This window comes from Phalacrocorax carbo, chromosome 6 (assembly GCF_963921805.1).
Source record: "Phalacrocorax carbo chromosome 6, bPhaCar2.1, whole genome shotgun sequence".
Classification (NCBI taxonomy): Eukaryota; Metazoa; Chordata; class Aves; order Suliformes; family Phalacrocoracidae; genus Phalacrocorax; species Phalacrocorax carbo.
In genome coordinates, this window is record NC_087518.1 from 46,053,998 (window position 1) to 46,066,653 (window position 12,656).

The following is a 12,656-nucleotide window of genomic DNA, read 5'->3' on the forward strand; positions in this document are numbered from 1 at the left end:
TGTTGGACTGAAGAGTTGAGGGATTGACCTTTATTATATTTTTTTCCTCTCCAGAAATTCTCTTTTTGAGATCAGTATCACGTGGCACGCAGGGAGTTACAGGTGTGTGATAATGCTCCATCCCCTTAGCTACAGTGATGGCAGAAGTACCACTAGGTTTGAATTGATTAAAACCGCAGATACCAGCACTACATCTTCTCTTGCAATTGGGAATGATACAGGGTTTGCATTGTATAAAATAGAGGGATGGGAGCTAATGCTTTAAAAAAATGTCATGAGGCCATCACCAGTCATTTGTTATAATCATTTTGGGGTGATAAACGAGTAGAGCAGAAATGAAGGGTGACAATTGGTGAACAGGTTTTGGCAGCGAGACAGCAAATGAATAGGAAGGAATGAGTCATTTCAGGAAAGCTGTGTGAGAACAGTGACTGGCTGGGTTTTTACCCCTGGCATGTATATTCAAATATGTATATATATTTATAAAATGAACATTAGGTTAGATTTGTCTTCAAATCTAGAATGGTTATATTTTAAAATGTCCTGTGCAACTCACATTAGGGCATCCAGGAGGGAGAATAAATAACTCTTACAACTGAAAGTTGGAAATAGATCCTTGAGACTTGACCTCATACTTTTGTGCCTCTGACTTCCCATCTGCAAAATGAGATTGATGTATTTTGCAAATACTGGGGTTTTCTTGAGATTAGGTTCATTTTTTGGGGGGCGGGGGGATGACACGGACACCCCAGAAGATGGAAGAAACACAGGTTCAGACTTGGAATCTGGAATATATCTGCTGGATGTGAGCAATACAGCTTTGTGCCCAATATTTGCAAATGGGAAGTGTGTCTGTTTGAGTGTGCCTGTTAATTTAGTGGGCTTTGGTAAATTGTTTCATATTTGATTTGCAGAGCAGAGGAGATGGCTATGAAACTGCTGAGATTTCACTGATTTAAACCCTCCAAAATAGCAAATAAGGAGCACAGCTCTTCCCTCTTCTTGGGATATTGCTCTGCTTTGGGAAGGGCCCTGATGGCAACTTGCTGGTCAACTCTGCCAGTGGTGCTGGGATGGGTTTGTGTCCCAGTTTCAGGATAACAAAGTTCCTGGCCCTCTCCCCTCAAACTTATGCTCTCCAGGCCAGGCATAAACATGGCATTCTCTCTCCTCCTACTGAAAAATACACCAAAAAAATAGAAATGCTGTATATGCGTTTTAATATTGTTGTGATCAGTAAGAGTTGTTACTCTATCTGCTCTTTTTAAGTGTCTGTTAAGAGGCTCAGGAGCCATTTCTCAAAGGTCTGAGCTTCCACAGCTCTGCTGGAGTGAGAAGTGAGCCAGGAAACCAAGCCTGGTCTCCGAACTTCTGTCTCTTCTTCTTGAAGCAAAAACTTTGTGCAATGATGTTGTACAATCCTACATTTGTGTTCTGCAGTCCCTGTATAGCAACCAAGCTAAGAGCTGTGCTGTCATTTTTCTCTCAGTCTTGTGGTACTTGTGCAGCCTTGTCTTTGCAGTTCCTGCAAAATTCGCCTACATTTGAATTTGTTTTAGGATTAGAAACCTTTCTATTCCTATCATCTAGCTGTAACTGCTTTTAGAAGAGCTTTGAAGAATCTAATTGAGGACAATTAGTAGTTTTTATAACAGCTGCCTTCCAAATCTGTAGCTGTTGTCATGCAGATATACTTGATAAACTGGAGACCTGTTCTTGCTCCTGGAAAGAAAAAAAACCCATTGGCTTTAATTGCACGTTGTGCTCTTGTGGGGGGCTAATACTTATAGTCAGAAATGGAGGACCGTTCTTTCCTGTCTCTGCACATAGAAGTTGCTACAAAAAGATGAAGTAAACTGTTTTTCATGTTGGGGGTGAAGACAAGAAGTAATTGTGGCAAGGGCATTTTCAGCTAGACACTAGGAAAAGGTTTGCAATGGTCAGGGTTTAGCTTGGAAGAGCTCAAGATTGCCTAGGGGGAAGGTGGTCTCTCAATCATCAGGGCTTCTCCAGGCAGGTCATTGTACACGGCAAGAACGGTTCAAGTGCTTCTGCATCCCTGCAGGAGCTCTCAGTGCCACTTCCAGATCTGTGGTTTCCCAGACCACAGCTTTGCTTCTTCATTTTTCTCCATTTAGAGCAGCATTCCCACATGCCTAGTTTGGAGCTCCTGTCCCAGATGTCCCACTGGGGTTTCCCATTTCTTTGCCTGGGCTTATAAGCCGAAATGTGGTGACACAGCTGGTCCCATAACTATGCTTATTGCTTGGGATTTTTTTCTTGCTTTGCAGCTTTTTATGAATATAGTACATATAGCCTTCCTCTCCAAGGAGCAGTGCTATTTCCAAACTTTCCTCATGTGAATACTGTGTATTTCTAAAGGCAGGATTTCTCCCTTCCCCCACCAGCCCTGCAGTTGTGGCTTTCTCTGTCTCTTGTGCCCTTCGCCTGCTGAAGATGCACTAGAGCTAAGTCCAGTGAAGCAGTCATGAATCTGGATCCTGCATGCTGTGGGATGCAATCACCAATAACGCTGAGCCTTTGTACAACTAATGCTTTATGGTATCGATGCTAGCTCACTTCATGTCTATGGCTCTTCCTGGGTTATCTGAAAGTAGTAATTTTTGTATTAGAACCAGTTTGTCAAATTGTCAAGGAAAGTCTGCCACGTAGCTCTCACCTCCCATGTGTAACATCAGTGCTGACCTCCTCTAGTTATTCAGAGGCAGTGATTTTCTGTCATGTGATACCAGGATGCAATCAGCAAGATGGAAAGGGTAGAATCAAGAGCTCTCCAGGGTGCACTGCCTTAATAGGATTTTAAGAAAACATCTGTAAGATGGTCTTCTCAGAAGTAAGCTGCATAACGTCTCCCAGGAATGAGTAGCCTGTTTTGTGAGTGAACTACAGGCCACAGTCCTTTGCTGGGTAGTGAGTGCCCGTACCTTTTGTCAGCTCAAGTCTGGTCCCAGCTAGGGAGGTCTCTCACTTAGTGTAACCTTGGGGAGGGAAACTGCTTTTAGTATGGTCAGTGCAGCTGTCTGTTTAATTTTTTTCCCCAACTTTGCTGTTCATCAGATCTGTTTTGAGTCTGTAATAATCTAAACTGGGCAAATGAGCTTCAGACTTGAAACATGGTCTGACACTGTGAAGATATTTTTGGCTTGTAACCCCAAGAAACACCAAGCCGCAGTGCAGTGGAGCTCTTCTGCCTTCCAGTGGTCTGTTAGCCCACGGGCATTTAGTAACCAGAATGATCATGTCTGTGTTTCTGGCTTTGTCCCTAGTGTGACCATGTTGGCTTTGGCAGAGACATGTCTCTTGCCTGTGCATTTAATCTGAACATGTTTTGACATATTTCTTAAATATAAATTTTCCTGAAGGTAGGAGAGCTGAGGAGCAGTTGCCTTTGCCTACCGCAGTGCCACTCTGCACTCCTAGTTGGAAAGCAGCCTGGCCTCTCACATAGACCAAAGACCTTAGAGGTCTGCTGATAGTTCTGCTTCCTGTTTGTTTTCTTGTGTCTCACCCAAGAAGCTTCATTGGCTGCACTGATTCTGTTTTGATTAGAACTGCTAATATGGGCTTTGGGGCTCTTTTCCCAAGGATGTAGAGGGTGATCTGGGGTGGCAGAGGGGCACAGGAGATCAGTGCCTGAGGCAGCTGCTGCCTCTGTTGCTTTGATGGAAGCAGCCGATGATGCTCTGTGACATTTGCTGATGGTGCAGAACTCCAGCAGCGTCAGAGGTACGTGACTAAAAAGTACGACACAAAAGATTCAGGTCCTGTGTGGCTAATGCTTGAATGTGTTGTCTTAAAGCTCTGGTGACCTGCCGGCCAGATGAATTCCAGTGTGGCGATGGGACCTGTATCCACGGAGCAAAGCAGTGTGACAAGGTGCATGACTGTCCTGACAACAGCGATGAGGCAGGCTGTGTCCAAGGTAGGTACAGATGGCTCCACACTCCTCGTGCTCCGTGGTGTAAGCCTGTGAGGGCTGTGTGGCCACTGGAAAGAGAAGAGGCCTGTGCTGCTCCTCGGGTCTATGGCAGGCTGCTTCCTGTAGAGAGTTTTAAGCCATTCTGGCAGTGGGGTTGCTTGGGAGAGATGATTGTGCTGACCAGGCAGACTGCATGATTTGAAAAGTTCCTTGCATGATACTCTGGCTTAATGTTCATTTGCTTACTCCCATCCCGTTTCTGCTAATGACACCCTCTTGAAGCTTTATATCAGGCTTTTTGTTGTCATGAGCCTCGTCTAACTTAGTTGCTTTCCTCTCTTGCCCGACATGACAGAGTCAGCATGTGAAAGTCCCAGCAAGTTTCAGTGTAAGAGTGGAGAGTGCATTGACGGAGGCAAAGTGTGCGATTCACATAGAGACTGCAGGGACTGGTCTGACGAGCCTCTGAAAGAATGTGGTACAGTACTTGTCTTCTACGTGTTGCTCCTGTTGTAACTGCTTCCCCTCTCCTCCATCTGGTGCTCACAGCTTTGAGTGTAACCACATGTAGCTGCTAATGCTATTTCTCACTCTGCTCCTCTTTCCTTGCCTTTATTCTCTCATCACCCTTCCTATGAATATAATTAGTAGCCTAGTCTGATCATCTGTAAGTTTGAACTGTGCCCTTCTCAGCTCAGCTTTTATTCTTGGAGGGTTGTATGAACTGAGCATGGGACTAGGAACCAGGAATTCCCCCTCTCCCCAGATACTAGTGTCCTCCACAGCACTGACCAGTTTATTTAGCCTCATTGTCTAAATTATCTTTGAATTGCAGGATGATGATAACATCATAAAAATTTAGCACTGTGAACATGCTTTGAAGGTGAAAACACATAGAGAGGCAGCAACCACTGAGGGATGACTTCAGCCGTTTCTGGATTTTACTTGTTGTTGCTACTTCCCTTAGAAATGGTGGCAAGTTGCTCTCTGCAGTGTCCCGCCAGCACTGGGCTAGTGAGAATGTGCAAGCCACAAAAGCCAGGTCTGCATCAGGGCTGTCAGCAGAACAGAAAGCCCTGGCCAGAGAGCTGTGCCGCTCTCCCCAGGACAGCCCCTCTCTCACCTTTCCCACCAGGCATTGTGGGCACCAGCCCCAATCTGGAATATTACTCAAATTCATTTGTTTTTTATCCCAGTGCAGAAAAGTCTCAGACAGGCATCCCTTCCCATGCTAACATGGATCACCAGCAGCATGGAGCTCAGTGCGGGCAGCTTAAATAACTCATGTTCAGGAAGAACAGTCAGTCTCTCCTCTGTATCAGGCAAGAACTCTGTGTGTGTGCCTAATGAGGATGCTCTTACCTTGGCACGCTTTCAGTATGCCCTTGCTTTCTCCCACACTAATCCACATCTCCCTGTCTTTCTGAGTGGGTGTAGCAACTGTCAGTGGAGGTCTCCCAGCTCTGTTGGTTTTGGCTAGGATAGAGTTAATTTTCTTTATAGTAGCTAGTATTGGGCTGTGTCTTGGATTTGTGCTGAAAACAGTGTTGATAATACAAGGATGTTTTGGTTACTGCTGAGCAGTGTTTACACAGAGTCAAGGCCTTTTCTGCTTCTCACCCCACCCCACCAGTGAGTGGGCTGGGGGTGCACAAGAAGCTGGGAGGGGACACAGCCGGGACAGCTGACCCCAACTGACCAAAGGGATATCCCACACCATATGACGTCATGCTCAGCATATAAAGGTGGGGGAAGAAGAAGGAAGGGGGGGACATTCAGAGCGATGGCGTTTGTCTTCCCAAGTAACCATTACGCGTGATGGAGCCCTGCTTTCCTGAAGATGGCTGAACATCTGCCTGCCGATGGGAAGTAGTGAATTAGTTCCTCATTTTGTTTTGCTTGTGTGCACAGCTTTTGCTTTACCTGTTAAACTGTCTTTATCTCAAACCATGAGTTGCCTCACTTTTACTTTTCTGATTCTCTCCCCCATCCCACCAGGGGGAGTGAGCGAGCAGCTGCGTGGTGCTTGGTTGCTGGCTGGGGCTAAACCACAACACCAACAAAGCTGGCAGCCCAGTTTGTCTTAGGAGACTGGGCAGTGGCACAGCACAGCTGAGCTTGGTGGTCAATCTTACACCGGTGCCATGGCTGACTTGGTGCAGTCCCAGGCTCACAGTGAGGTGTCATTTGAGTTAGAAAGCTGAGCAGAGAATAGCCCCCAAAGGAAACACGTTTCTTTAAGAGTGCAGAATGATGTGGATTGCTGTGAATATAATGCCCACACACAAGTAATTGACTCAGCAGGCAGGAGGTGAAGGATGTGCTCCTCACCTTGGTGTGCCTGTCTAGCTGTGTGCTAGGCACTGCAGTGCCCTCCAAGATTCCCCAAAAAAGCATGGCAGAAGACAGAAACCAGTTTTCTTACTTTAGGCAGGCAGTGAATATCTGCTGAAGTTTGGGTAATGGGCAGCAGCTGCCCAGCAGAAAGAGAACCAGCTAACACCTCTGCCTGGCTCCTCCTCAGCTCCTACTGAGAAGTGCAGCAAGTGAACCAGCACTTTATTTACAGTCTCTAAATCCATTCCACAATGCACTTTTGAAACCATGGGAATCATCTGAGTGAGGGTTTGCTTGTTAGTTAAAACAGCCTTTGTAGTATTTTGCAGAGAGCAATTGTGCATGTTTGTGACCCAATTTGCTAGAGGCCTATTCAAGTGCAGGAATAGGTGATATCCATTAGTAAACATCATCAAACAGTGACAACACATGATGGGACAGTATGGACACCTTGGAGCCTGGTGAACTTGCTCTATTAATGTGTTGGTATCTATAGGTATGTGTCTTTGATAGGAAGGTGAAGGCATCCCAAAGCTGAGATGGGGTTCCTTCTGGCATGGTATTTTCCTAGTCTTACTGACTTAATTGGCATATGGTTGTTTTAATTTTCTTCCAAGAGCACTGGTTTAATGGCTGTGTTGTACTGCTCCCCTGCAGTGTGCAAGAAAGGAAAAAGTAAAAGATAAGTAAAAAATTTGCCTTTAAATCACATTATAGATCGAAGCAAATCAGTTTTGCTTGTTCTAGTGAGCCCACTATCCCTGAAATCCCACAGCTTCTGTTCAGCAGTCCTACTTAGGGAGAAGACTTTTTCTTCACCTTATGTAGGTTAACTACAACAACAAGAAATGTTTCTGACAGGAAACCAGCTTTCCTCAACCTCTCATTCAGTTCTAGTTCCAAGGATCCTTTTCCATTTCAGCACTTGAAATCAGGATTAGAGAGGTGGCCTTGGATTAGACAGGGACCCAGGAGAGGATGGGAGCTGTTGCTTCATAAATTGCACACTTGGGCTGATGCAGGCTGCCAGCAGAGACTGTCATGTGGGAGGTGTTTGTGGGAGGACTGTATCTCAGTGCAAATGGAGTATCTCTGACAGACTGTACTTTGGTGTTTTCTGGAATTTTCATATAGATCATTCCTTGGAGCTAGATGGGAAAATAGTACAGTATTTCAAATTAGCTGGCCCCTGGGAGATGAGACTCCCCCAGCATGAATTATTAAAGCTTAGAGAGACTGTTCAGAAAAGTCAACAGGAACCAGCACATGGGGAAGAAGGAGTCTCCTGGAGAGAGCCCTTAGGTCCCTTCAAAGTTTCTCACATGTGGCAGAACGTGCTCAAAGCAGCAGCTCTTGGATGGGATGAGGTGTAGAGATTCGTATACACTCTATCCTCAGGGCTCCCTGTTCATTTAGCCACTAGCTTTCAGTCAAAATGATCCTACAGTGTTGGTTTGGAGCAAGAAAGTAGTATGGTGGTGGCTTCCTATCTGTGGAGTCACTCGTATGCTCTATGGGGCCAGATCCTGGCTGCCAAAAGCTGATAGATACGGGAAAATTTCTGAGAATTTCTCTTAATTTTATTCAATCTTACAACTAAAAGCCCTCCTTTGTTATAGATAATCTGTATATCCCTTCCAGGTATTAATGAATGCTCTATGAACAACGGTGGTTGCTCGCACATATGCAAAGACTTGAAGATTGGTTATGAATGTGAATGCCCGCTTGGATACAAGCTTCTGGATAAAAAAACGTGTGGAGGTAATTTACATGCAAACAGCAGTCCCTTGTGTTTCACCATACAGAGACGTGATTATATTCACTTCAGCATTGCTCCATCACAGATGGTTTGATTTCAAGTTATTGATGGGTTTCAAACACTCCTTTCAGACATAGATGAATGTGAGAATCCAGACGCTTGTAGCCAGATCTGCATTAATTACAAGGGGGACTACAAATGCGAGTGCTACGAGGGATACGAGATGGACACCCTGTCCAAGAATTGCAAAGCCGTAGGTAAGACAACGCCACAGGCACTTAAAGTCTGCTTGCTCAACATCACAACTCTGATAAGAAAACACGCTTGTAGGGCTGAGGCTAGGGGGAACAGAAACAAAAGGAAACTAGCAAAGCAGGCAAGCAAAGACATTTCATTTTGAGCAGCATAGAACTGCTGCAGTGATAGCAGATGCATCTCTAGGCAAGAACTACTGATCATGCAGATCAGAATATTTTAACAGTGTACAGAGGAAGATTACAGTCACTGGTTGGCTGTTTGAAGCTGAAACCAGAAAAGAAACTCTCTTGACAGGTTTTGTTAAAAACAGCACAGCAAAAACATTTAGTGGTAGTAGTATTAGAAGGAAGAAAATATCCCAATTAAAGCATAGTAGGTTAGCCACCTCTCCACCGTGCCAGCTTACACAAATACCAATATGGACACCAGCAGTTTGCTTGACCTTATTGCAAAAATGAATATTAATGTCAGAGGGAAGGAAAGTTGAATTGTGCAAGGCTACGCAATAGCCATGCTGGCAGTTTGTTTAATGGAAGTAGAGGTTCTCTACAGGAAGGGTGGGTTACCTACAATATAAAATTGCTTCTCTAGTGTTATCCTGTACATCCATGTAGCCTCTTCTTTCCTGTGTTCTATATGGTATGCACAGTGTCCTGCTGTCGTCATAAAGTCTGTTAGTCTCACATCTGCAGTGAGTTAGGACTGACCCAAATCATGGGACTGATCTGCTTGTTGGTTAGTTTTCTAACCAACAACAGAATTTTTTCTGTTGTGCCTGAGATTCTGTGCTGGGAGCCCTGCGGCATGATGTATTCCAGAGCTAAAACCTTGTCCCTGCTCTTCCCTTTCAGTATCGTGTTCCTCAATCCCCTTTTGTCCTTCCCAGTGGAAAGATGCTCTTCACTAGGATCTTCTACTGGCCACTGTGGGAGACAAACCAGTCTAGCCCACTAAAGCTTGTGCTTGAGCCTCCCATCTTGTCCCTACCTCAAACAGGGAGGTGCACAAAGAGCAAACTAAAGCTTTAGCTGTTTGACTTGCAGCTTATTTTAGTGACACTTAAGAACACAGAGAATCCCACGCTCTGATACTTGTAGAGGGCAAGGATGTGCACTTCTTGGTCTGAGCCTGGAGACATAGGTGTCTGCCTCCTACAGTAGGAAACTGGCTGCCATGGGGCCCACTGTGAATAACTGTGGAGGCTAAGGTGCTGGCTCTGGTCGTCTAAGAAAAATAACTATTGGGTTTCTAGGTGTCCTGCTCTCCTGTCTTTTGGAAAATTCAGGTCAATTTTATGCTTTTTGAGAGGCTCTGGCCTGGGCTGGCCTGAGATCATGACTGCAGCAGCAGTATCACCAGCACCCAGGCTGCAGGCTCTGGCCCCACAAAGAGATATGAACTGCCTGAGCGCAAGCGCTGAGGTGGACTGTGAGTTCTGCATGTACGTGACAGTCCAAAATTCCTCCCTGGCAACACTGGATTCAATATGGCTCTATCATGCCTCAAGTCTGGCTGCCTCCCTTCCCTCCAGCCGGCCCAGAGGGCTGTCTCTTCCTTGTCCTGGCCATGAGTCACCAAAATCTGGCCCAAGTATTTTGTATCTAAAATGTGTAATTGAAGGTGAGGCTATTCCCCAGGGTTTTGCTTATGGCTTAAGAGAATGGGCAGACCAAGAGCCAGTGTGCCTCTGGTGATCACAGAGGTGCTGCGGTCCTCCATGTCTGCGTGTGATAGCTCTGCCTCCAGAAGCCATTTACACTTGCTTCTGGTGTGGTATAAAGCTTCCTTACAAAGCAGAACTATCAGTGACTGATAGTGTTGTTGTTGTCAGAGAAATGAAAGCTGAATCCAGCCCTTGGGTCAGCTGCTAAAATGGCAAATGTGCTTATTTTCTGTGGTAGGCAAGAGTCCGTACCTGATCTTCACCAATCGCCATGAGGTCCGGAAGATAGACCTGGTGAAAAGGGATTACTCTCGCATCATTCCCATGCTGAAGAATGTCGTGGCGCTGGACGTGGAGGTGTCAACAAACAGAATATATTGGTGTGATTTGTTCTACCGAAAAATCTACAGGTAAGGGGCAAGAGAGGATGTGTGTTTTGGTACCTTTCCAAAGCTATGGTTCAAGCTGTACCCCTTAAGGGTAATCTGCGGACAACTATGCAGGGTCAAGTGAACCTGAGGGCTTTTCTTCCCTTACTGGATTACCTGTTGTGGCCCAGACTTTCTAAGTTTTTTTAGGAATTGATAAAAAAACAGAGGCTTGTGCAGTTATTTAGTTTGATAATACAGGAAAGCTTTTTGTCAATAATAGGCTGCATTTGTGCAATTACACATAGACTCTTGTTTACTGAATCATAATATTGTTAAGCGATGCTGCATAAGACTGCTGCTGTGCTGTGTGCTTGCTGTTTGTGAAACCATAAAGGACTTAGCATCTGAAAGCACAAAGGAGGCAAATGGTAGGAGCAAGGAAGTAGCAACACAGATACTAGCTGCCCACTGTAGCCTCTGGTAGACTGGATTTAAATTCACAGCATTTGACCACAGAACACATTCTGTAATTGTCATTCTCCCTCCTCCTTCAGCTGTTTTTATGGCATCCATCACAGTATTATGTACTGGGGCTTGTGAGTGTGCCTAGTCAAAAATGCATTTAATTTATGCACTGAAAATCCCCCATGTATATTCTGATTTGCATAGCTATTGCACCCTATTGCAGCTTCTACAGTGATTTGTTCTGGATTTTAGCTAATGATCAGGCAAAGGTTGATTGGTTTCAGTGTGGGGGAGCCAAGCCAGGGTTTCTGCCGGCTGTGGTAGCTCCCATGCCATTGGCAGGGAAATACGCCCAGGCTGTGCTGAGTATGAAGCTAGGCAGGTACCCTGAGCTGGCCTGTGGGGCTCTGAAAATGGGGCGATGGCTCAGAAGAAAGCTGGCTGCTTTCACCGTGTCTGATTCTGTAGGCACAGGCATGGGTGGGTAAGGGCTTCATATTCATACACAGGGAATTATTCAAGACACAGTGCTCCTTCTGCAGTGCTCTGACAGTGGATGCCCTGGGGTGCTGGGGGCCACTGAACAGTGTTCATACCCTGAACATGGCTATACCAAGTCTTTTTTCTTTTTTTCCAAACAGCAGAATTTTTCTCTTTCTTACCCCCGTTTGCATTAGCTTTGTTGCAAGTCCCAGCTTTTCTGCAGAGCAAGCTGTGCAATTATAACTTACATTTAATGTTCCTATTTAAGATACTGCTACTAGCACTAATATCAAACACTTCTAAACACTGTCCTTCCAGCTGAGAACAGGACTCCACCTGCCAGAGTCCTCTGGGGGAAAGCGGTCTATAGTTGAGAGGCTATCGCAAGGTGAAAATGATGGTACAGGTGGTAATTGCTGGAAAGAGATCCCATCTTTCTTAATGCTCTCACCTCACATGCCTTTCCAGATCCTCTCCTATTGAGGTGATGTTCCCTTTGGGGTGTCAGATGATGTTTTACAATATTTAGTTACTGGGAGAATTGACATGTCACCTGTATTTCAGCCCTCCCATTCTGAAAGCCGCAGGAGCTTCTCTCTGCTTCCCCACCAGTGCAGCAAGTCACATTGAGGGTACAGCACAGCAGCTCACTGCAGTGCTGCCAGGAAGTATTGAACATGACTGTTTCACTGGGGAGGAATTAACTGACCGGGAGTTGTATAGTTAGAACATGTGGTCCTCATCAGACTAAAACAACAGTGTCTTGGGAACATTGTCAGATGCTCTGCAAAACCCCGATGATCCCATTCATTTGGTGCTGGGTCAGAGAGAAACCAATACAGTTCCTTCCAGTGAAGATGCAGTAGTATGCTGTTAATCCCCGCTGACTCTGCAAAGCTGTTCCAGCCTGGGCCGCAGACCATAAAAGAGTATCAAGAATTCCTGCATTTAGACACGTTCCCAAATCTCTAACCTGAGACTTGAGACCTTAGCTCCCATATGACTTACCTTCTCATTCCATGACCAAAGGCAGGATGGGCAGTGAACAGGAGATATAAACCATCTTGCAGTTTCAAATGTTCGGGGAGAGGCAGAAGCTTTCTGCTCTTCTGTAACTTTTTAAAGATGTACCAAGTTATTCCAAGAGCCAGAATAAGCTTTTAGAAACACTGATGCAAACTCAGAATAACTCCATTTCAGTTCACTCAGTGCAATTGATATTGGTGTAGGGATAACAGAGCAGAATCGGCCTGTGTGCTTGTAGGAGCAATACTGAGTTATTTATGAAACATCCATGTGGAGTTTGCTGCCTTTCATTAGTGTTTTGGAAGATTTTGAAGCTGCCACTGATATTTAGTGAGCATTTTCTTTGTATCTAAT

The 12,656-nt window shown here is 45.3% G+C and overlaps 1 protein-coding gene across 4 annotated transcripts in view; it reads left to right on the plus strand.

The window, feature by feature from the left end:
• LRP8 (LDL receptor related protein 8) overlaps positions 1 to 12,656 on the plus strand; it is a 198,890-nt gene that overhangs the window by 172,684 nt on the left and 13,550 nt on the right. For 2 of the 4 annotated variants that reach the window (XM_064455062.1, XM_064455064.1), the window contains 5 exons: positions 3,821 to 3,943; positions 4,296 to 4,418; positions 7,919 to 8,038; positions 8,168 to 8,293; positions 10,196 to 10,367. In XM_064455062.1, the coding sequence (XP_064311132.1) occupies positions 3,821 to 3,943; positions 4,296 to 4,418; positions 7,919 to 8,038; positions 8,168 to 8,293; positions 10,196 to 10,367 (664 nt within the window). The remainder of the gene's footprint in view (positions 1 to 3,820; positions 3,944 to 4,295; positions 4,419 to 7,918; positions 8,039 to 8,167; positions 8,294 to 10,195; positions 10,368 to 12,656) is intronic. The other 2 variants (XM_064455063.1, XM_064455065.1) reach the window with 1 other exon arrangement.